Raw genomic sequence first — 21,519 nt, forward strand, 5'->3', positions numbered from 1 at the left:
GCAGGAAATCGACTGCATTATAGAACCAACAGAGAGATGCAGCAGGTGGCATTTACATGATTTTTTCGCTCGAGTGACAGATGAATTCGTTTTCTTTCCGTATTGTGTTCTGTGCGTACTATCATTATACCGTGTGTGTGTTTTTGCGTGGCGTAATGAGAAAATAAGTAGCCTCTCTGCCGATATGTATTATATATTTAAAATGCGCCACAATAAGCGCGCGCGGTCAATGACAGACAAAAAAATTATTATTAATGTGTGCTAGTCGGCCGCCGCTGATCGTTTCCTTTTCGTTTATTATATAAATGTTGTGGTGTGTTGTGTAGAACGAGAGCAACGTTTTTAATTTATTAATGTCAACCTCCTGTCATCTTGCGGGCGGCCGTTATTTATGGTTTACTGCTTTTTTTTGCCTTAGAAAATTAAATTTCAACGAATATTTTAAATTTAAATTATTTAAAATGTAAAATGGGAGTTACTAGAACTAAATATTAGTTATTATAAAAAAGTTTCTAACAATTTTTATTAATAACTTTATTTTTACCTTGATTTATTTGATCAATAAAACATTTTTTTTAAACTAAGCAATTAATGTATATTTTTAAAGTGGTTTTTTTTTTTCAAATTGGATCTAAACAAATTACGTAGAATTTTATATTTGAATTTATTATAATAATTATTGGAGCTATATTTGCTGTTAAAGATTATAAAAGTAATTTTATTTGTATTACGTATTTAATGATTCATTAAGTGAAATTTTCATTATCTTATAGTTGGAGCACAATTAGTCTTGGATAAATATTTTAATTAAGAATTACTAAAAAGAAATCATAAATTAACGTTAGTTATTGTAAATTACATTATTGTAAATTCCTGGTTAATTCCATATTTGGATTATAAATAGCCTCTTAACTAATATACAAAAATTTTTTAAACAAATCATTGGAAATTGATGTGCCTCACTGTAAAGAACTTTAACTAAATTGATTCCCACAAATTCAAATGTAAGTCTTCGGTATCATATTATTTTTCCAGCATAATTGCGGCATTATAAAGTTAATTTGAAGTTAATTTGATGAAACCTGTGTAAATTTCAGTAATAGTTAATTTAAATTACCATTCAATATAAATTTGAAATTTACCACGTTAGTAAATCGACAAATTTTTTTAATGGTGAGACTAAAATTATTTTGTTGGCAAACTATAATAAAAAATTAGTTATCCTCAAAATTTTGATCACATCACAGCGGAAAATAATGTTTCTCACAACCTGCAAGTTCCGAGCCAGAAGCTGCATGTCCAAAAAGCCATTCCATCTCCGCCGAAGTCATTATCCTATTTTTGGCCACGTCGCAGTTTCCTTTTTTTCTTCTTTCCTCGTTGCTTTTCGCCAAATCCGTCGTCCTCTATAAAAGTTTATTATATTTTCCCTCGCGCCTTATATTACAGTCAGCGCGTCGAGCAACACAAACAAATCTCCTCTTTCACCCTTGCTTGCGTGCAGTTTCTCGTTTTGCTACCTACATAATGTAGCAAGAAGGATTTTGTGTCCGCCGCAAACAAACCAGTGGCCGGCCAGAGCCGGGCATAATATTGTAAAATCCCATCCCATGTGACTATTACTCTCCATCTTTCGCCCACATTATCCCTCTGCTCCTGATTTACCTACTGGGACAGGATTTGCTTGGGATTTTTTTTACACATAAACTCGGTAGAAATTTTTTATACTGGTCATCTTGGATGTGTGTGAGAGAGAGAGAGAGAGGGTGCCTTTTATTCAAATTCGCGCCTTTATATTCAATTCCCGCACTTTTTATGAGGGTTCGGTCGGTGATTGAGAGATTTGGTATGCGGATTGTGTGTGTGTGATTCATAGCGGCAGCCCTCGGACCTGCCGCCCATTTCCATACTATGAATGTTACATACAGAAGAAGAAAAAATAGCCTCCCGCGGCACCAGATGTAAAAGCAATCGCTTAACGTCACTCAAAAGTGGCCTCATTCGTATTACGAAGACGGATGAGTGACGCGAAAAAAATCGCCTTATTCAAAGGAAGAAGTGTTCTCAAAGGAGCGATTTACATGTGCCATTAACTTGTTCCGCGTTTTTCACACCGCCGCGCAAACTCCTGCCCGCATAGGCAGCCCGGCCCGACATCAAAGTCTGCCAGGTTGCATACAGACGCTCTTTTCAGGGGCTTCCCCGTCGATTGACTCCGCATCATGAATAAGAAATGTCGTTCCGTTCTTTCTCCTATTCAAATGAATAAAACGAGTGCGGGAATGAGCACTTGTGGGGGTTCGCATTTGAATGATAAATTAGTGCGGACTTGTCAAAAACACTCACAATTTCCTTTTTAATGAAACACAAAATTTTGCAAAAAAAAAAATACATTTTACTTTGTTTTAGTTCTCAAAAGAGTAAAGATAAATTCTTTGAATTTTATGAATCATTGAACTTATCTTTGATGAAATTTTTATTAAAAACTAAGATTTAATTTGTTTTCATAGATATACAACGAAATATGCAACGAAACCTACAAATTTTTACAAAGTATATAAAAAATATTAAAATATTTTTTAATAAAAAATAATATTTAAATTATTTGGTACAACTTCTTGAGTTTTGCTGGAATCGATTTAGTTTTATTCTGATCAGGGTTTCGGAGCGGGAGCGTTTTGGAGCGGCGCAAACGCTCCTTGGAGCGTTTTTAGCAAAGGAGCGCTCGGTGGCGCTCCTAAAGCGCTCCGAGGAGCGCAGGAGCGTTTTTTCTACCGCTCCGAGGAGCGTTTGCTCCAAGGAGCGTTTTCCCAAAGCGCTCCAAGGAGCGCTCGCTCCTGGAGCGTTTTGTCTTGGAGCGTTTTGCTCCTTGGCGCATTTCCTATTAAAATGGTCAATATTCATCCCATTCCTTAAGAAAAAATTTATATATTGATTAAGATTCGGATATTTTTTCAAAATTTTTTTTGCATATTTATTTTAGATCTGATGTAATAAATTGGCAAACTCAGTTATTACTCAATCTTTTATAGTCAGATAGATATCATTATACAAAGATTTTATTTTTTGCGTATAGTACCAGGATATCATGCGCTCTTAAAGGTATGCCTTCGAGACGTGTGCTTGAAATACATTTGAAAACCAAGCCCACCCTCGCTCATTGAGCTCTTGCTGATATGTGTCCTGCCAGTTGTTAAATAGAATTCTCAGAAGGAGAATGGTTTTAGAGTTGTCGTGTTTTTCTCTTCTCTTTTATTATTATTTTTCTGACCACTGGTGAATCATACACCCTATTTCAACCTTGAAAAGTTATGCGAAGCAGAAAAAAAGGATTTTCTCCCTACACACGGAAGATCAAGCAATACGCGGCAGTGCTTGTTCCTGCAAGGATGACAAGCTACCCCCTGCAGATGAGAAATATTTTCTTATAGCGTCAGCTCAGGTCGTTTTCCTACTACTTAAGCCCGAAACCTCTTATATCAACTGAACAAAGGAAGGTGCAAACACGAAAATGTCGTCCTAGTTTCTTAGAATTGATCTTTTTAAAATCCTATTTAACAACTGAGTGATTTGACAAATTTAATGTTTAATTTAATGTTTTTGTGAGATAACATACAAGAAATAACACTTAAAAAATGTCACAGGCCCTTTCCTGGCTTTAAAAGTAGATTTACGAGCACACCTCTTTTTGCTGCATGTTTTCCTGATAAGATATACTTAATAGCTTCTTAAAAGAGCCTTTTAATAAATCATTTCATTAATTTAATATAGTGAAAAATGATTTTCATATGCGTGGAATTTTATTTAAATTTTTAATCAATTTAAAATACTAAATATTAAATTGACTTTCATTATAAATCATGAATTTGATCTTACGCAAACGCTCATAGTGCGCAAGCGCGTCCAATTTCACCAAGCGAGGAGCCCACGAGGAGCGTTTGCTCCAAGGAGCGCTTTGTACCGCTCCTAGGAGCGCTATCTCCCAGGAGCGTTTGCTCCTTGGAGCGCAGGAGCGTTTGTGCTGAGGAGCGTTCGCTCCTAGGAGCGCAGGAGCGTTTCCGCTGAGGAGCGTTCGCTCCAAGGAGCGCAGGAGCGTTTTGAAATTCACCGCTCCGAAACCCTGATTCTGATGCATCAATCACCCGGCTCATTGGCTCCCTCTGGTAAACGTTTTCCTTATTCTCTTCCCGCATCGAGAATTCCTCTGCGCTTTGCATACCCAAATAAGCTTCTCCGGCCTCGAATTACTTCCATTCCGCTGCAGCGAAATGGAAAAATTCGGTCGGGAGAGAAGATGCGAAGTGTCCCCTATCACCATCGTCCCGTTTTATTTTTTTATACAGCGCACGAGGGGGCGGATTTTAAATATGGGGCTGGCTGAGTGAATAATGCGCCTGCACTTGAATGTGTATAACTTGATAATCGCTCGTGTGACACACAATGAAGAAAAATACACAAACACCCAGCATGAAAGTCGGGCAATAATTCTTCATTTTTTTTATATTCCCACAGACAACATTAGCATTTATATTGGGTAATAATCGAGTGACACGCAGCCAACTAATTTATGGTTTCGTAATTGACGATGGCTGTTTAACGTTAATTGAAATGGACAATTTTATTTTCATTTGTGCGGAAGGCGGATCCGTTCCCATAGAACCGCAGCCATTCATTCCAACATTCAATTGAATGAAATGGCGGGTTGGTACAAAAAAATTAATGGAAGGATTAGTTCATTTTTTTCGCCATTCATTACACCAACAAACAAGTTGAAAAAGTCTTTTTTTAGCGAGTTGATTTTTTTTTAAATTCAACAGAAGGAAAGAAATTATAATACTTCAATAATAACTTCTAAAAATAATCCAGGAATAAACAAAACATATTTTGACAAATGCAAGTAAAAAGTAAAATAAAATAACACAGTATGACTACAGTTGAATTGTAAAAATTGCCTAAATCTATCAACAAGCTCGTCTGTCACCATTCTTGTTGGCGGATCAAATGCAAATCCGCTTTCTCGGAGAGGGACATTTATTTTCTTGGATTGTTTTGCTCCTTATCCGTCGTAATCTCATCATTGTCTTCTGCGCGTCCCCTGATTTTCCCTCGCACGTCTCAATCAAGGGCCTGCCTGCGATATTGCAAACATCTGCTTGCCTCTTTCTCTCTCTCCCCCCAAGTTAAAAAACTCACCCACGCGCACCCCATCGTCGGCGACCTTTATCCTCCGATAATGGCTTAAAGAAACACTGCCCCCGAGCAGGGGTGCGCTTCCCCCAGCCCGACCAGTAAAAATGTCAGTGTGCATGTAAATTAGCTTCAAGTGCGTTTAATATTTTCAAACGCCTGTTTTCACTCGCGCACCCTCCTTGAGACGAGTGAGAACAGGAAGAGGGTGTCACACTTTTTTTTTAACGAAAAACTTTCACTCAAAACCAGTTGCTTTTTCGTGAGGATATTGAGAATTTTGATCGACGTGACCCAGAAAAATTTACAGATGTATTCAACTTTTGTATGCTTTTGTTGCAGGTCGGATGAACGGAGGTCACTGCAGTGAAGATGATGAGGACGAAGTGCGAAGCCACAGCAGAGGATCCGCCAGCAGCGACAAAGCGCCCGAAGGTGCCCTTGTCCTAAATGAGGACTCGATGGACTCTGATCGCGGAGGCGCTTTAAATTTGGTAAATTTTATTTTAACAAATGACTGACTCTTTTGCTTAATTAATTTCTGCAATTTTTGTTTATTAAAATTAAAAAATCCCATTTTATTTTTATTTTTTATTGATTCCTCCCACTTAGTTTTAGTCAGGACACAAGAAATCCTAGGTTTTAAAGTACCAGCAGACCGCAGGTCGCCTTTGGGGTCAGTTGTCCTTTATTTTTTCATTTTTTCTTTGCAACGAGGTTCGCCCGGTTTCAATCTTTATGAAATCCACCTCAAGTGTTACCATTCAATTTTATTTTAACACTTTAATATAAATCTATACCTGGATTTTTATTTTATAAATGCTTGCTAAAATTTATATTTTTAATATTTAAAGTTATTTTAAATTAATTTATAAATAAAAAGTTTTAATCCAATATTTTAATTAATAACAAAAAAGTAATTTTACTTAGAAGTTTTGTTTTTCTTTTAAACCGATAAATTTTAAATTAAATGGTATCTGATTATATTGTCAGTGTAATTTGAAAAGAAATCTTTGTTATCTCAAAGTCTTCTGCACAGAAAGTGAATAATTTTAATTTTTAATTAAGAATACATTCAGAACTTATAATCCAGGTTGAAATAAAAGCAATTGAACCTGATCAGAAGGTGAATTATTTACCAGAGTTCTTCTGTCCTCCTGGCCTGCATCCCTTGACTTCACCCCTATTAACATAGTGGCGGCCGCAAAGTTTAAATAAAACACAAAGTTGCTCTTCTGAAAAAAGTATTTGTCCCAGTTCTTTTGTGCGCTCGACTTGTTCGTTTGCTCCGCCGGCCCTCCCAATATATATGTATGAATGTTGCATTTTAAATTTGCGGCCGTGCATGTTAGTTTGATCATGAATGGAGAGTGGATTTTGGTCTCGGCCGGCGGCTCTCCTGGGAGTCGCTTTGCAACTTGACCGCGCCGTCGTCCCCTTTGCCCATTTGCTATGCGCAAAATTCCTCCTCTCTACATATACGTTTAGTTTTCTTAAGTTCCCTCTCTCTTTCTGTTTGAATGCATGATTGAGTGGTCAGTACCTGCCCTCCTCGAGCGCCACCTTCCTTTTTGTCCCCGCCGTTTTTTTCGTATTCATGATATTCACCCGAACTCGTAAATATCTCCGGAAAGTTCACCGAAGCAAACGCGACCCTTTTTACCTCTCGATCGAGAGATGGGGTCCGAACTGCTTCAACTTATTTCTCACAAATTCGGCTCGTTTGTTGCAGGTGACGGATTCGTCGCACCGCAACTCGACCACCAACGGCTCCCCAGTCTCGCCCGCCAGCCACGGAGCCAGTTCGCCACTCAGCCAGACTGCAGCGGCCGAACGCAACCTGCAGAACCAGAGCGAGAGGAACCTTCAAGCTGCTCTGGCGGCCATCCAAGCTGGGCAGCTTTCTTTAAATCAGGTATGCAAGTTTAATTAAATCTTATTAATATTATTATTTATCATTTTAATCTAACATTTGTTAATTTAAATTTTATATTATTAAATGATGTTTTTAAATTTTATTAAAATATACTATTAAATTTAATTTTTAAAATCTACTTAAAAATCATAAATGTTTATATATTCTATATATACCACAAGGATATAAATAATACTAAAATATTTTTTATATTTATGAACAATTTAATACATTAAAAATTGTACTGAGAGTAATATGGTACAAATAAGTCTGATGAAAATATTAATGGTTTACGTGAGCGAATTTGGAATAGTAATTTTATGATTAAGCTTCATTAGTACATATGGCTCATTTTAACTCATTAAAAAAATGGGTAACTTCCTATCCTATCTAAAAAAGGTATTATTTAAATCGTTAATAATTTTATTTTATTATCAATTTGATCTGTCATCAAAAATTTTTAATTTGAAATCTCGCGCAGCTTATGAGTCTTGGCGCCCCCGGCCAGTTGCTCCTCCAAAACCACCTTGCCGCCCTCTCAGCCGGCATCCAGACAGGAGGCAGTGCGGCGGCGGCCGCAGCGATGGGACTGCAGGGCCCCGAGCAGCTCCAGGCCCTTCAACAGGCGCTCACCCAGCAGCACCACACCCTCCAGCAACAGCTGCAGCAGTTTGTCCTTTTCCAACCTGGCGCGGCCGCCACAGGGTCTCCGGCCCAAGCTCAGTTCTTCCTGCAAAATCAGGTAAGCAAGTTTACAACTTTGTAAAGTGGTGTGAGGTGCTCTTCTTTGGTGATGGTTCTATCCTGCTTTTCTGTCCTCTAGGGCTTGGTACCTCATCAGGGCTTCTCTAGTCCTCAACCTATTCACCCACATCGCAATCAGAATCATGCAAAAGCCATGCAGGTATAAAATTGAAGGGTGGATTAATTTGCAGCTTTTTATTTAGAATTTTTTATAAATAATCTAATTTTTCTAATATTCTTTTACTTTTTACTGCCTTTTATTCAAGAGAATTTCCTTTCTGTATTTCTTATTTGACTGGACTAATTTAATTTTTCATTCTAAACTTCTAATGTTCTCTCCTGTCTGAGCAAATTTAAAATTTTGCGATTTAATTTTTTCCTATCATTTTTTTACTTAATTTATTTTCTCATCAGGTTCAACAAGCCGTCGCCCAGGCAGCTCAGCAACTGCAGCAGCTTCAGAAGCAGCAGCAGATGCACCACGCGCACCGCTCCCCCCAGCAACCCCAACAGGGCAGCACCCCCCAGCCAATCTCTGGGTCCAGGGGCTCGACGGCCCCTCCGCATCTTCCGCAGGCGGCCACCGCCTCTCCGCAGCAACAGTTGGCCGCAGCAGGTGGCAGCCCTGCCCACACTCATGTGCCCACCGTGGCCTCTGCCCTGCAGGCGGCCACCAAGGCGGCCGCAACCCTCCAAGCCGGAGGCGGCTCCATGATGGACGGAGTGGAAGAAACCACCGACTTGGAGGAACTTGAGCAGTTTGCCAAAACGTTCAAGCAGCGCAGGATCAAATTAGGTATGTTGTGAATTATGCAAATTTTTCATTATTATTCATGTATGCAAATGAGAAGGAGATTTCAATGAGCGGTTTTATATCAATTTATTTACATTTTGTAATAGCAAATATTAATTTTTTTTATAAAGAGTAAAAGATCACTTTGATTAACTGATAAATCAATTTGATCTTTATTAAGGAGAAATCAAGGTTTTCTAAAATCATTATTTAAAAAAAATTGTATTATTTAATTTATAATGTTGTATTTATAATTAAAAAGGATATATGGATTTAGTTTTAATGCCTTGGGATCCTTGGTTTTTAAAATACAGGCAAACACGAACAAAACATTTTTTTTTAATCATTAAACAAATGGATTTTATTAATTTTTTTCTGTAATCATCTCTAATCGGACATTTTGCATTTGTTCACAGGGTTCACCCAGGGTGACGTAGGCTTGGCCATGGGCAAGTTGTACGGCAACGATTTCTCCCAGACGACAATCTCGCGCTTTGAGGCTCTCAACTTATCGTTCAAGAACATGTGCAAGCTGAAACCGCTGCTGCAAAAGTGGCTGGAAGACGCGGACAGCTCGCTGGCCAACCCGAACTCTCTAACCAACCCTCTGACCACGCCCGAGGCCATCGGTAGGCGCCGGAAGAAGCGGACGTCTATCGAAACCAGCGTCCGGATAGCGCTGGAAAAGGCGTTCATGCAAAACCCAAAACCCACCTCGGAGGAAATCACCATGCTGGCCGACAGCCTGTGCATGGAGAAGGAGGTGGTGCGCGTGTGGTTCTGCAACAGGTGAGTTTCACTCCGAAACCGAATTTTTGTGTGTTAATTTTATAATTTTAATTTTGTTTGAACCAAGAAAACGTTACTGGAGTCTAAATTCAGATTCAAAAATTTCAGACGCCAGAAGGAGAAGAGAATAAACCCGCCGGCCTCCGGAATGATCAGCCCTCCCCTGTGCGGCCCTGGCAACAACGGCGGCCACACGGCCAGCATGCTGGCGGCCGCGGCCGCCTCCCTGGCCTCCTCCCTGGGCCGGCCTTCCTCGCCGCGCATGTCCCACCACGGAATGCACTCGCCGCTGTCTCTGGTGAGCCACTCGGTGTTCGGCAACCCCAACAGTCCCCCCACCCCGCACTCGGCGCCACCCTCGGCCCTTTCGAGTGACTGAGACAGGGCGGTCGCGCCCACGACTTCCTCGTGGTCCTGCGGCTACATTCCACGCATCCCCAAAGGCACCCTGCTGTTCAGCCAAGCGCCCAGCAAGTAGAGATGCAGCAAAAAAGAAAGAAATACCAAAGCAATGCTTCTCCGAATATTCCGTGAACTCAAAAACTAGACAATTAACCAGTGCGTCAGTGTACATACTGAAAAGTGGACTTGTATGAAAACATGATGTTTTGTATTAAGGGACACTTTTAGAGGCTCATAAAAAAAACAGTTGAATGTTTCTCACTAGAGGCACCGAAGGAAAGCCTCCGAACATGGACACTTTACTTATTATGTATTACATTTGCAGCTCGATTATTCTCCCTAGTACATCTCCGTAGAGTTTAATTATTTTTATTGATTAATTAACACCAAGACTGTTTCAATATTACTCCCCGTCCCACAAAATATGTAATAATTCTGCGTAGAGCATTGCGTTCTCCAATCAACCACCCTAAGCGATAATCATATAGTGTAATAATCTTTGCATTCCTCGGCACATTCTCCACTCTCTATCTCGCTCTCGTTTTAATGTTTTGTTAAGATGAATGTTGTTGCAGTTAAATTATTAAAGAATGTGTAGTGCGTGTTTCCAAAAAAAATAGCGGACCCAAAGATGAGTCAGATTTAAAAAGAGTAAACTCTCTCTTTCTCACCAAATAATATCATGAAGGATCTCAAGAAGTGATCAAGAAAGACAAAGTGTTTTTGTTGTCGAGTGCGCTTTTGGACCTCCAACTCCTATTTGAAAGGCCTTTCTGCGGCCCTGTCACTTTCTAACCAACTGATTTTTCAAATACGAGAAGCAAGGTCCGTAAATAATTAACAAAAAATTAAAATGTATATCATTAAGCATCAGCAGTTGAGTTCCTATTCCGAATAAAAAGTCGCCGTCTCTTTGTGGAGGCGGGATGATGTATACCTTGTAAAAAGAAGAAACTGTATTAAAAATAAACGCATAATTATCAAAATCTACTCGGTGTATTTGACCCATATCAAAAGTTGAACAAAAAGGGTCAGACGGTCATTCTCAATGTCCATTGGTGACATTCCGATGTTTTCACATTTTGTGATTATCCGACTACTTGTTTGTCTGATTTTGAATAGATCTTGTCACTGTATTTTTAATAAAAATCTGGGAAAGATGAAATAATAATGCTTCCTTGTACAATAAAATTGAAGAGTAAAAACACGATGTACGCGTTTCCAAAATGGAAGAGCTGCAATTACAAAAATCATATCTGGGCACTCTGTATAATTATAACGAGCATACACATTTGCTATGGGTAAAAACTAAAGTGAATAGAAGTTGTATGTTATAGTGAGGAAAAGATAAATGTTTTTAATTATATATTATCTACCTCAATTTTCATGTAAATAGTGAAACACACACACACACACTTTTCCAACATATAGAGTCCGATCGATCCAAATGAATGTTTTATAAAAATCGGTGTTGATGATATTTATTTCCAAGTGACGCAGTCAGAAAAGATAATCTCTCTGATGCTCCATTCATTCCAATGCAAACCGTTGTTGAGGGGAAACAGGGACGCGGTGTGCGTTCCGTGGCGTAAGCGCTGAAAGCTGCTGCCCTGTGCGTACCGACCACAACAGTACTAATTTTTGTATTTTTGTTTAAAACTGATTTTATTGTTAAATAGTAAAATATAAATGAAATATTAACTTTCTTGTTTTATTTCCAATCAATCCAATCATCCAAAATAATTAAAGATGAGACATTTTTGTAAAAAATGATTAATATTGAAAAATATATACAATTCTTCTAAATGACATTAATTAATTTTACTTAAGTGAGCAATCTACTTCCTAGAAATCCACCTACTGCTCCAACAAGACATTGCTTTGATGAAGCAAAGAGAGAATTTGCTGAGGATATGAAGCATCTGTTTCCGTTGCACAAGGAACCTCCTCTCCACGGAACCCACGAGTTGTTGTGCAGTTTAGGGTTTGCTTCAGGATCACCTTTCGTGTTCAGCTTCACAATTTAAGATTAATAAATATTAATTATTTATAATTATTCAAAATTTTCACCTGTGGCGTGAGTTGAGAGCTGTACGTGTCCAGTTTGGCAAGCATGAATTGAACTATTTCAGGTTCTTGAGCAATCAGGTTGTTCTGTTCACAAGGATCGGCGTTTAGGTCAAAAAGGCACGGCCCTTCCCCAAGGTTGCAGGGCGTTGTTGATTCCTGAAGTTTCAAATTTAAGATAAATGTTATTTAAATTGTCTTGGTTTTTACCCCTTGGCTGCATTTAATCGTATTTTCTCCGCGCACTTTGGCAATGTGGTTTTTGTCAATGGGCCGTATCGCTGGGAATTTTTGTTCAAAGTCTTTTGCAACCTCAGATTTTGCCAAATTTTCTAAACTGTAGGAGTAAAAATCGTTTCTGTAATCACCCATGTGGCTGTCGTAAGCGCCGTTGACATAACTGCCTGTTATAATATTTATAAAATTTTTGTTCTGTATTCAAAATTTTTTAAGATAATTGTTACCATTGAGGTATTTCCAGTTTTTATATCTGATTCCAGAGAGGCCAAGTCTTTCGTCGATGTTCAACAAAATCTCTTTCCTCACTTGATACTCTGAATTTGCAATTGAGTTTTCAACGCTGTTTACTTCATCATTGATGACTTCCCACTGAGTTTTTCCATCAAGTCCACTCAAATCAGTCAAATTTCCACCTGTTACAAAGTTAATAAATAAATTTAAAAAAATAAAGTTCATGATGTTCATAATGTTTCTTTTTGGAAACATGAGATAAATAAGTTGAATTATTGCAAATTAATAATAAAAATGCTTACCTGCCGCAGCATATAAGGTAGGCAACCAGTCAGTCACGTGGAATAATGATGACAAAGGTCCTAATTTTAAGAGGAAAACTCAATTTTAAAAAATTACCAAAATAAAATTTAAAATTACCAAATTGCTGTCCGTGCATACCAGAATGCCAAATAGCTCCAACAGATCGAATACCACCCTCATACATAGTAAACTTCAGCTGAATAAATGATTTTTGTTATGCCGTTTTTCAATTAATTTTCTCAAACTCACTCCTCGCAATGGGAAATTAGACCCGTCGTTGGCATACAGGCCCCTTGTTTGCGCTCCGTTGTCACTCATAAACGCAATCAGCGTGTCCTCGAGCAAATTGTTCTTGGCTAGGGCCTTCACTACTCTGCCAACCGACTTGTCCAAGCTCCAAACCATGGCTGAGGGAAGAAATTTCATGCAGATATTATAAATTTTTAATTGGTTAAGATTAGATTCAAAACTAAGGAATTCCATTGCCAAAAATTGTTATTTTATAAATTTATTTCCCGATATTTCTTACATATATTTTTTATATTTTGCTTAGATTAACAATTAACAAAACAACACAATCATTACACTAAAACAATTTTTAAATTTTTGATAATATTAATTGATTTTTTTATAGTTTTTTTCAGCTACATTTTTTTATAAAATGGATTTGGAATGATAATTTAGCTTAAAAGTGAAATGTTTTAATTCGTTAATTGTATTAATTTGGGGAGGGGGAAACTTTGGAATGGTTGTTAAATTAATGGAAAAAATTAATACATTTTAATAATATTAGTGTTTTAATTTTTTCAGCAAATAAATGCTGAAGATTTTTTTTCAACAATAAACAAATCGTTCTAAATTAAAGAAAATTTTGCTTATTTTGTTTCTTATACCTGCGTACTTTCTTCTATTTTCGTCGGGAATATAAGAAAACCGCTTGATATCCTCTTCGTGGTACTCGTGGTCGGTGCCTTCGTTGCCCGAGTGCACGGCCAAGTGCGACAGAAGCATGAACATTGGTTTCTCGTCTTTAGCAGCACCTTCGATTAGACGCTCTGCTTCTTCCGTCAGCAAATCGGTTACGTATTGACCTTGGAGGTGCAGCATTTGCTCTGTGCCTCTCCAAAAGTCGTGACCGCTCATATTCTGGGATTGAATATAATATTCGTTAAGGTTTATGTAGACAAGAAGAACAAAGACTTTTCTCTTTTTAAACAAATCATTTTTTTTTTTCAATTAATATATTAATTTCATCTTTATTAAAAATAATTAACATAATCACTCAGATCAGAAATAAATACTATTAAAGAATTAAAATGGTATTAGAAAATTAGTGATGTCTATCTCTTTATGAGTGTAACAATACAACAAAATTTAAACAAAAAATATTTATTTTTTCTATAAAACAAAAAAAGAAAAGTTTCTAAAAAGGCTTGTTTGACTTGACCTGGGACTTTTGCAACAAATTTTTTAATTTTTAGGACATAAAGAGATATAATGAGATTTTTTTCATTCATACCCTGGCATTCATGCGATGGTCATAGTAGCCGACAAATCCGTTCATGTAGCCAAAGTGTGAGTCAAAGCCCCGAGCCAAAGGGGTGAACTTCCAGTCATGGTAGCCGAGGTGCCACTTTCCGAGCAGATGAGTCCTGTATCCGAGATCCTTCAAATATTCTGGCAGGACTTTGTGGTCCAGAGGAAGTGCCCGAGGTTCATCTGGCCCAAGAGGGTACCCTTGCATTCCTTTATAATTAAAAACATGATTAATAAAATAAGACTAAGCAAGCAATGGAGTAAACAAAAGCGAAATAATAATGAAAACAACTTCATCAATTAACAAAAGCCTGGTTCAACATTTATCACGATTCGCCCCTCTCATGACTTTTTCTCATTTAAAAAAAAAAAAATTTGTATAGTAGTAATTGTTTGGTAGTAGAAAAAAAACACACTTATTTAATTCCTAAACTCGATTAAACTGATCGGCAGTAATATATAATAAAAAGTCCGTTACAAACATCGCATTGAAGGTTTTAAAAGCATTTACATACGCGGATATTAACCTGAATAAATTTCCAGACAGCAGTGCCAGACTCATTGTCAGCTCTCAACGAGCCTGTTAGACGAGATTATTTATTAACCGACGCGATCATAGAATAGCAACTTGTTAACGTAGAATTATATAAAGTAGGAAACGTGCAGTAAAACACGTGCAAACTAGTTAGTGATCTTTGATTGTATGAAGTAACAGTTCATCAAACTTAAGCTATCGCATTTGTCTTATTTTCAAATTAATATTATTTATTACTTTATTATTGTTAATATTATGGATTGACCTCGCCTATTTTAGACCTTCAATTAGACAATTACATTTTTAATGGAATCCACCGTGAGGAAAACTTTTTTAAGTGTATTATTTTTTAATCTTTAATTTCCAACTGATACGATTTGATACAATTAAATTTTCTAGCAGTACAGACACTATTTTGTAATAATTATGTCTTCACTTCCTTTCAAAGGAGAATGTCAAGTTTACATTATTTGTTGAGCAAACGGTTTCGTGCTGCTTGAATCACGAAACGCTGATTACGGACTGAGCTTTAATAATAATCTAGGCAATTCATAAACGGATATTGCCTTGGAATATTTTTAAAAGTTCTACTCGATTGCATTTCAATGGCAAATAAATTAGAAAACATTACCTGTTCTAATGGGGTATTTTCCTGTGAGGAGTGCCGACCTAGAAGGCGTGCAGGTCGGCTGCGCATACTGCTGACGCAGGACCCTGCCATTGTAGGCCAGCGTGTCAATGTTGGGCGTCTGCAGGTCCGAGTTGCCCGTGAAACCAACGTCATTCCATCCCTGACAACATCACAAAGGAGTTTTTACAGCTAAAATTATTTAGTGGCTTTTCTGTTAATAACAAAAATTGAAATATCAGGTAGAATATATATTTAATGTATTTTCCATTAGCATATTTGCTTGGAATTTATGCAAGTTGTACTCTGATTTGTTTCGGTCGTTTTCCAGCATAACTGGTCGCCCAAACTTTATGAGTTAAAAGTGGTCGCGCTGCTTTATCAGGTTTTTTTATTGACCTAAAGAATTAGCTCAATTTTTATATAATTCATGACATTGATGAAACTTCTTTCTATTGGTGGGAAGGCCGTTCTAAAAATGGTCGTATTTGTAATAATTGATGGCCAATGTGAGTGCCCGTTAATGAAATCGGCGTCTTTTATCTCTAGTAAAATGATGCACTTTCATACAGCAGTTGACAAAACACTGGCTACAAAAACATTAGAGCTGAAAAAGCTTGGAATTGGCCAAAATTCAACACATGACTTTGCATTTCTAAAAAAATTACTTTTTTCACACTAATTTTAGGGGATTATTTGATGAAGAGCATAAACTATCAAGACAAAGTCTTGAGGTGTTAACATAAAGGTCTTATTAAAAAAATATAAATAAAAAATAGTGTTATCACTTATCAGGATTTTTGTCCAAATTTATTATTATTACCAAAATATATTAAACTACATCATAGCGGAAATTTTTATATTTTAATTACACTATCCAAAGGTTTTTCTCTTTGAGGATCCAAGAATCAAAGAAATTTATTCAAGATTTCTTACTTTTTTGTTCTGCTTAAACATATATTTATTGTTAATTAATTAACATAAATAACGGAAAGCATTATTATTTAAAATTTAACTTTGAACCCGTGACCCCACAAACATTGACATGTTCACTGTTTTTCTCAAAACATAAGCATACAAAAATAACACCCCAAACCACACATACCACCGGATGTTGTTAAGAATGGTCAGTTACCACCAGGTTGCCACTATCATAGGAGTCAGTGACATTATATAATTTTTGAAAAGAAGCAGATAAACAAAATTAATTATATAGGGGTCTAAATTTCCTAATTATTAACATATTACTGCTTGCAGCCCAAAATTCGGGATTATTTTTACCAAGAATTATATACTAGTAAAAATGATTTTGGGAACTTGTTGGTATTAAAAAAAAAGAAATGAATTAATTGCAAATATAGCAAAGACAGAAAAATAAGCTGAAATTGTACTTCATTCCATAAAATGTATTAAAATAAATTTCAGTAAATTATTTAAGTGAAACTACTTTTCTTAAGACTTATTTAAACTATATGCTAAAGTTGAGCCATATATTAAATATAAATTCGGCAACTGTTAAATTAATAAATTGACAATAAGTATGAAAAAAAAATTATTAAATTTCATTTTATTAAATCTATAAAATACTTTTTAATTTACTTGCCTATAAATTGCCTATGAGAGATAAATATGTGTTTGAATTATTGTAACTTACCATGTCATCGACCAAAATAAACACAATGTGGGGCTTTCTTGGTGAACCGAAGACCAAAAAGTCCGCGAGGATCACCAGCACAACCACCAAGGTCCGCATGGTCTGTTGGCTGCGAGCGTTGTGTCTGCAAAAGGGACGCCGGCGTTTTCGGAGTGAGTGGAGTTGGTGCGGCCAAGGCTGCTGCGAAAGGAGGGAATCCGCTTCCTTTTCCAACGCCTGTCTCCGCCAAAACTCAAATACCGCAGCTTAAATTGTAAAACCCGACCCGTTATCAGGGGTTCGTTGACAGGCGATTAAGCAATTCACAAAAAAGACGTTTCAATTGCGTATTTTTTACAACCGACCTGAATTTTCAAATTCAAATAAATATAGGACACTGATAACAAAATTACACTGCATGCCGCTCAATTTTGTTTGCGTGGAGCCAAATTAGCTCCCCGGCCTGCTTCTCTGATAAATTCAAGTGCACGTGATATTGCTAAAAGTGTATTTTCATTTAACACTTCTTTCGACATTGACTCAAAGTCGTAGGATACATCTATTCTTTTCCTGAACATTGACTAGCAAACAAACTGGTTTCGAGAAGTATGCATTTGGTTTGCACAGACTGCGTACTTTGTTAAGATTACTAAATAATATGCATGGTATGACTATTGTTCGTCCATTTATCTAACGAAAAGCTTGCTATAAACATCAGAAGATAACAATAACTGTGCGCTTGTTTGAGGAGACGTTCATGGGCGTCGTCCTTGTTAAAAAATATTTTTTTTTTAATATTTAAAATAAAACACGACATTAAAAAATTTTGTCACAAATTCTAAACCAAGAAGTGAGAATAAAATTTAGAAAATTTTCTGAAATCGCTATGTTATTATGCCAAGAAATACCTAAAATTAATTGATTGTAAAAATTATTTTTGTACACAAATAGAACTCAATTTTATAAACTTTTTTTAATAAATAAATAAATGAAATGGTCAATTCCCGTTTCCTATTTGATTAATTTATTTTAGAATAATAAAAATTATAAAATAGTACAGTTGGATCCTTATTTAATTATTTAATTTTCTCATAAGTAAAACTCTCGTATGTATCAATTTATTTTTGCATGCTTTGTGACATTTTTCATGAGACAGAACAATAATAGTGAGGTTTCAGCTATTGTGCATGAGGATTTGGCTTAAAACGTTTTTCCTCTCAATATATCATCTAGAATTGAGCACAAAGACAGTATAATATGCTTTAAATTTTTCAAGAGGTTTAATTACGCCAATGAGTAGAAATTAATTTTATATTAAATCTAGCACCTTCAAGCTAAACAATTTATCGTGTGGTTTTACTGGTTTACCCAGATTTACTGCGGAATCGAGATATAATTTAAAGTGCTTCCTGCGATGAATGCACTTACTGATTTTCCGATCCTGTGGGTGTTTCCTTGTGGGTGAATTTGAATACCTGCGTAGTCAGTTTTTTTAAGAGACCTTTTTGCATAACCTTGAATGCAGGATTAATAACTGCGCCGACCGCGAGCGAGTTCCTCTTAATTAATCCACACCGAGACTTGATTTGTTTATGTCCCTTTCTCTCCCTGCTAGTTTTCAAAATGTATTTCAAGATCTCAAGTCTATTCATTTAGGAAAGTCAAATTATTTGTGTAATTTATTGGAGCTTAACAAATTATGAGCAATAAAATAAAAAAAACCAAAATCATAACATAGCTTTTTACAACGATAATTATTAATTATTAAACACGCAGGGGAAAAGCATTTTGACCACTCTGAAATTCAAATGTTTAATAAAAATCGCATTAATTAAAGAATTTTGCAATGGATATTTTGTAAAGAATAAAACGGGAAGGTGTGTTATTTATTTGAAAATAATTAATAATTATTATTCAGCTTTAAATTTGTCTAATGTTCTTTTGTTTGATGATTTTTTTTATTGCAATAAATTCTGATAAATGCCACAGTTAAAATCTGTAATACATTATTTTTTTTATTATTATAAGGCAAAATAAATCCAGATATACATAATTATAGTTAAATTGACATTCTCATTACGGCCCCGGGTTTATAAAACATAAACACGCCCCAGCCGCTTTTATTTATTTCTATGAAGCACCTTATCAGGTTATAATATACCAGTTTATGTATGGGGTGGATAGATAATGAAGGGGATTTGAGCACATGAACCACGGATTCTTTTTTAAATAACCCTAATAACAAATATTTGAAAAATCCTACACTTAAAAAATAATCAAAATTTCAAGATAAAAGTAGGCCACTGGCTAGACACGTGAAGTAGTCATTGATAAGAATCTTATGCAACTTGAAAAAAGACTGTCTGGCTAATCTTATAACAGACCAAAAGATATCAAAATATTTAGTGAAAATTATTTCTGTATAGACTTTAACAAATACCAAAAATTTCTAGTTCTCATTTCAGTGGTTATTACGCATAATTTTAATTTTTTTTGCCCCAAGACGAAATTAGCTATTGTTGTAATAAAATATTTTCTATTCTTTGTTTCAACTTCTTTAATATATTATTGTTTAAAAAGAAAAAATAAAAAAAAAAAAATGCCTGCGCGAAACGGCAAAATATAAAGTTGGATGTTATTATCTTGTTTAGTGTCAAGTTGTGGCACGCCTGCAGCGTTCAATCCAATAAACAACATTATTACTTTTTTCCTCTTTTTTTACCTTCATTTTTGCGCATTAAAACGAGAAAGTTTAATATGTACATGATATTCCAATGCTAATGTCGCTGAAATATGAAATTCCCTTCTCCAATAACAAACTAATACCCGCAATAAAATATTTTCCGCCAAGTGTCATAACAAGAAGTTTAAACGCAGCATGTGTGTCATCCTCTCTCTCCCTCCAATTAAACGAACTTGAATTATGCATATATGATATGAGCCTCTTTAACCAAAAGTGTTTTATCTGACCGTCGATTTGATGATTAATTGTGCTGAGCATGCGCTGAGCATGTACTTAGTTGGTGACTCTGAAACTGTTTGGTTGCAGGTCAATCTCTAATAAAAAAAATCAATCCGTCAAAAAAAATATATATTTCATAATTAGGGAAATGAGAAAAAAACGCGCACATATTAAATGAAAAACGTAATCACTAAAAAAATGCGAGAAATTAATTGCAATTCAAAAAAATCGTATCAAAATCCAGAATTGAAATTGTAATTAGTTGAATTACTTAGAATAATTAAATTAAGTTTTTGCAATTGTTAATTTAAATTTGTTTTGGGTGAATGAGCTTTGGATTTCCGTTTTGTGTGCTGTTAAAAACCTGAGGATGGATATCGTGTCACCGCTAATGTCCAGCGTGGGGGGCGTTAATTACTAGAAACGACTTAAAATTTTGTCAACAACAAAAACGCACTGCTTAATCAGTGAACTGTGTCTCCCGAGCTGGCTGTTGCGACACCTTACACCTTTCCATTAGTTTTGTGAACATGAAAAATATTACTTCTGCTACTAAACAACAAACTAGGCTCGGTTGAACGAATGCTTAAAGTTAAAACGCAAATCAAAACATAAACTTCTAGAGAGAGATTGCAAAACGAAGGTCAAACTAAAAAGTGCAAATATTCTGTATAATCATAAGATTATATTCTAAAAATAATTTGTGGATAATGTCAATGATAAGCTTATGGATTATGTGGTGCTAACTTATAGCAAGTGATAATTTCGCCCATATTTTTTGTAATCATTGCTCCAAAATTACAAAACTATATGATTATAAAAATTAAAAAAAAAAAAAAATTATTAAGAAGAACTCTTAGTCTCAAAAAGCAGCCAAACCACTAAAAAATAAAGATTCATTCAGAAAGGTCAGAAAACATACAATACACAACAGCTCCCTGAAACTAATAATTAAAAATTAAGTAATAAATAATAATTATTCAAGAATTTAAAAAAAAAAATTATTTATTAAATTAACACAGTTTTAATTTAGAGACTGAAAAAGTCACTTTTTTGTTTTCAGAAATATAATTATGCTAAGCCATTATCAAATATTAAATCACTGCACATCAATTCATCCAAAAATTATCACAATATATTTACAATTAAAATTAATTAACGGATCACACATATATTTTAGTGCCTTAAAATTTATTAAGTAATCGTTAGAACCTATTTAGAAGAGTTTAAATTAAAATATTCGGGGAGAAGGGAGGACTATTTTAGAATTTTGAATAACGGTGAATGAACTTTCACCGTGAAAAGCAAAGTCTGCCTGAAAAATTGATATATTATTTGCTCTGTGAGATAAATTGATGCATTCGGTGAATCTTTTTAAGAAACTCCAAATCGGTCTGTTTGATTAGTTTGACCTTTGGCCGGGTGTGCATTTGCTGACAATGAGGGAGATAAGTGTCGTGTTCTCCAGTCTTATTTCTCTCATTCTTTTTTTCTTGAAGCCCCTCGAGCCTCCGGCGAGCGCGCCGACGTAGTGAATCCGCGCTCTGCATGTCA

General features: G+C 35.8%; 2 protein-coding genes across 5 annotated transcripts in view; one reads left to right on the top strand and one right to left on the bottom strand.

The window, feature by feature from the left end:
* Positions 1-11,525, top strand: part of LOC132193646 (POU domain protein 2-like) — a 55,900-nt gene extending 44,375 nt beyond the window's left edge. For 3 of the 4 annotated variants that reach the window (XM_059614438.1, XM_059614447.1, XM_059614466.1), the window contains 7 exons: positions 5,530-5,681; positions 6,920-7,102; positions 7,584-7,844; positions 7,926-8,006; positions 8,261-8,642; positions 9,056-9,428; positions 9,537-11,525. In XM_059614438.1, the coding sequence (XP_059470421.1) occupies positions 5,530-5,681; positions 6,920-7,102; positions 7,584-7,844; positions 7,926-8,006; positions 8,261-8,642; positions 9,056-9,428; positions 9,537-9,807 (1,703 nt within the window). In that variant the 3' untranslated portion in view covers positions 9,808-11,525. The remainder of the gene's footprint in view (positions 1-5,529; positions 5,682-6,919; positions 7,103-7,583; positions 7,845-7,925; positions 8,007-8,260; positions 8,643-9,055; positions 9,429-9,536) is intronic. The other variant, XM_059614456.1, reaches the window with a different exon arrangement.
* A 30-nt stretch (positions 11,526-11,555) lies between these two features.
* On the bottom strand, positions 11,556-17,251 carry LOC132193661 (arylsulfatase B-like). The gene is made up of 11 exons (XM_059614480.1): positions 17,025-17,251; positions 15,374-15,533; positions 14,191-14,417; positions 13,565-13,817; positions 12,921-13,078; positions 12,789-12,867; positions 12,671-12,730; positions 12,362-12,550; positions 12,108-12,301; positions 11,901-12,056; positions 11,556-11,844 (listed from the first exon to the last, which is right to left on the bottom strand). The coding sequence occupies exons 1-11, from the start codon at positions 17,121-17,123 to the stop codon at positions 11,656-11,658; spliced, it is 1,764 nt and encodes a 587-aa protein (XP_059470463.1). The 5' UTR covers positions 17,124-17,251; the 3' UTR covers positions 11,556-11,655.
* Between the last annotated feature and the right edge of the window lie 4,268 nt (positions 17,252-21,519).

The sequence above is a fragment of the Neocloeon triangulifer genome, unplaced genomic scaffold (assembly GCF_031216515.1).
Source record: "Neocloeon triangulifer isolate White Clay Creek 2 clone unplaced genomic scaffold, ASM3121651v1 ptg000001l, whole genome shotgun sequence".
Taxonomy (NCBI): Eukaryota; Metazoa; Arthropoda; class Insecta; order Ephemeroptera; family Baetidae; genus Neocloeon; species Neocloeon triangulifer.

Bases quoted from the DNA above. Each gene is read 5' to 3' on its own strand.
- LOC132193661 (XM_059614480.1), bottom strand. From the start codon at position 17,123: ATGCGGACCTTGGTGGTTGTGCTGGTGATCCTCGCGGACTTTTTGGTC. The intron at 13,079-13,564 runs GTATAAGAAACA...TTCTTCCCTCAG, and splicing joins AAATAGAAGAAAGTACGCAG to CCATGGTTTGGAGCTTGGAC. The intron at 12,551-12,670 runs GTAAGCATTTTT...ACTTTGTAACAG, and splicing joins TACCTTATATGCTGCGGCAG to GTGGAAATTTGACTGATTTG.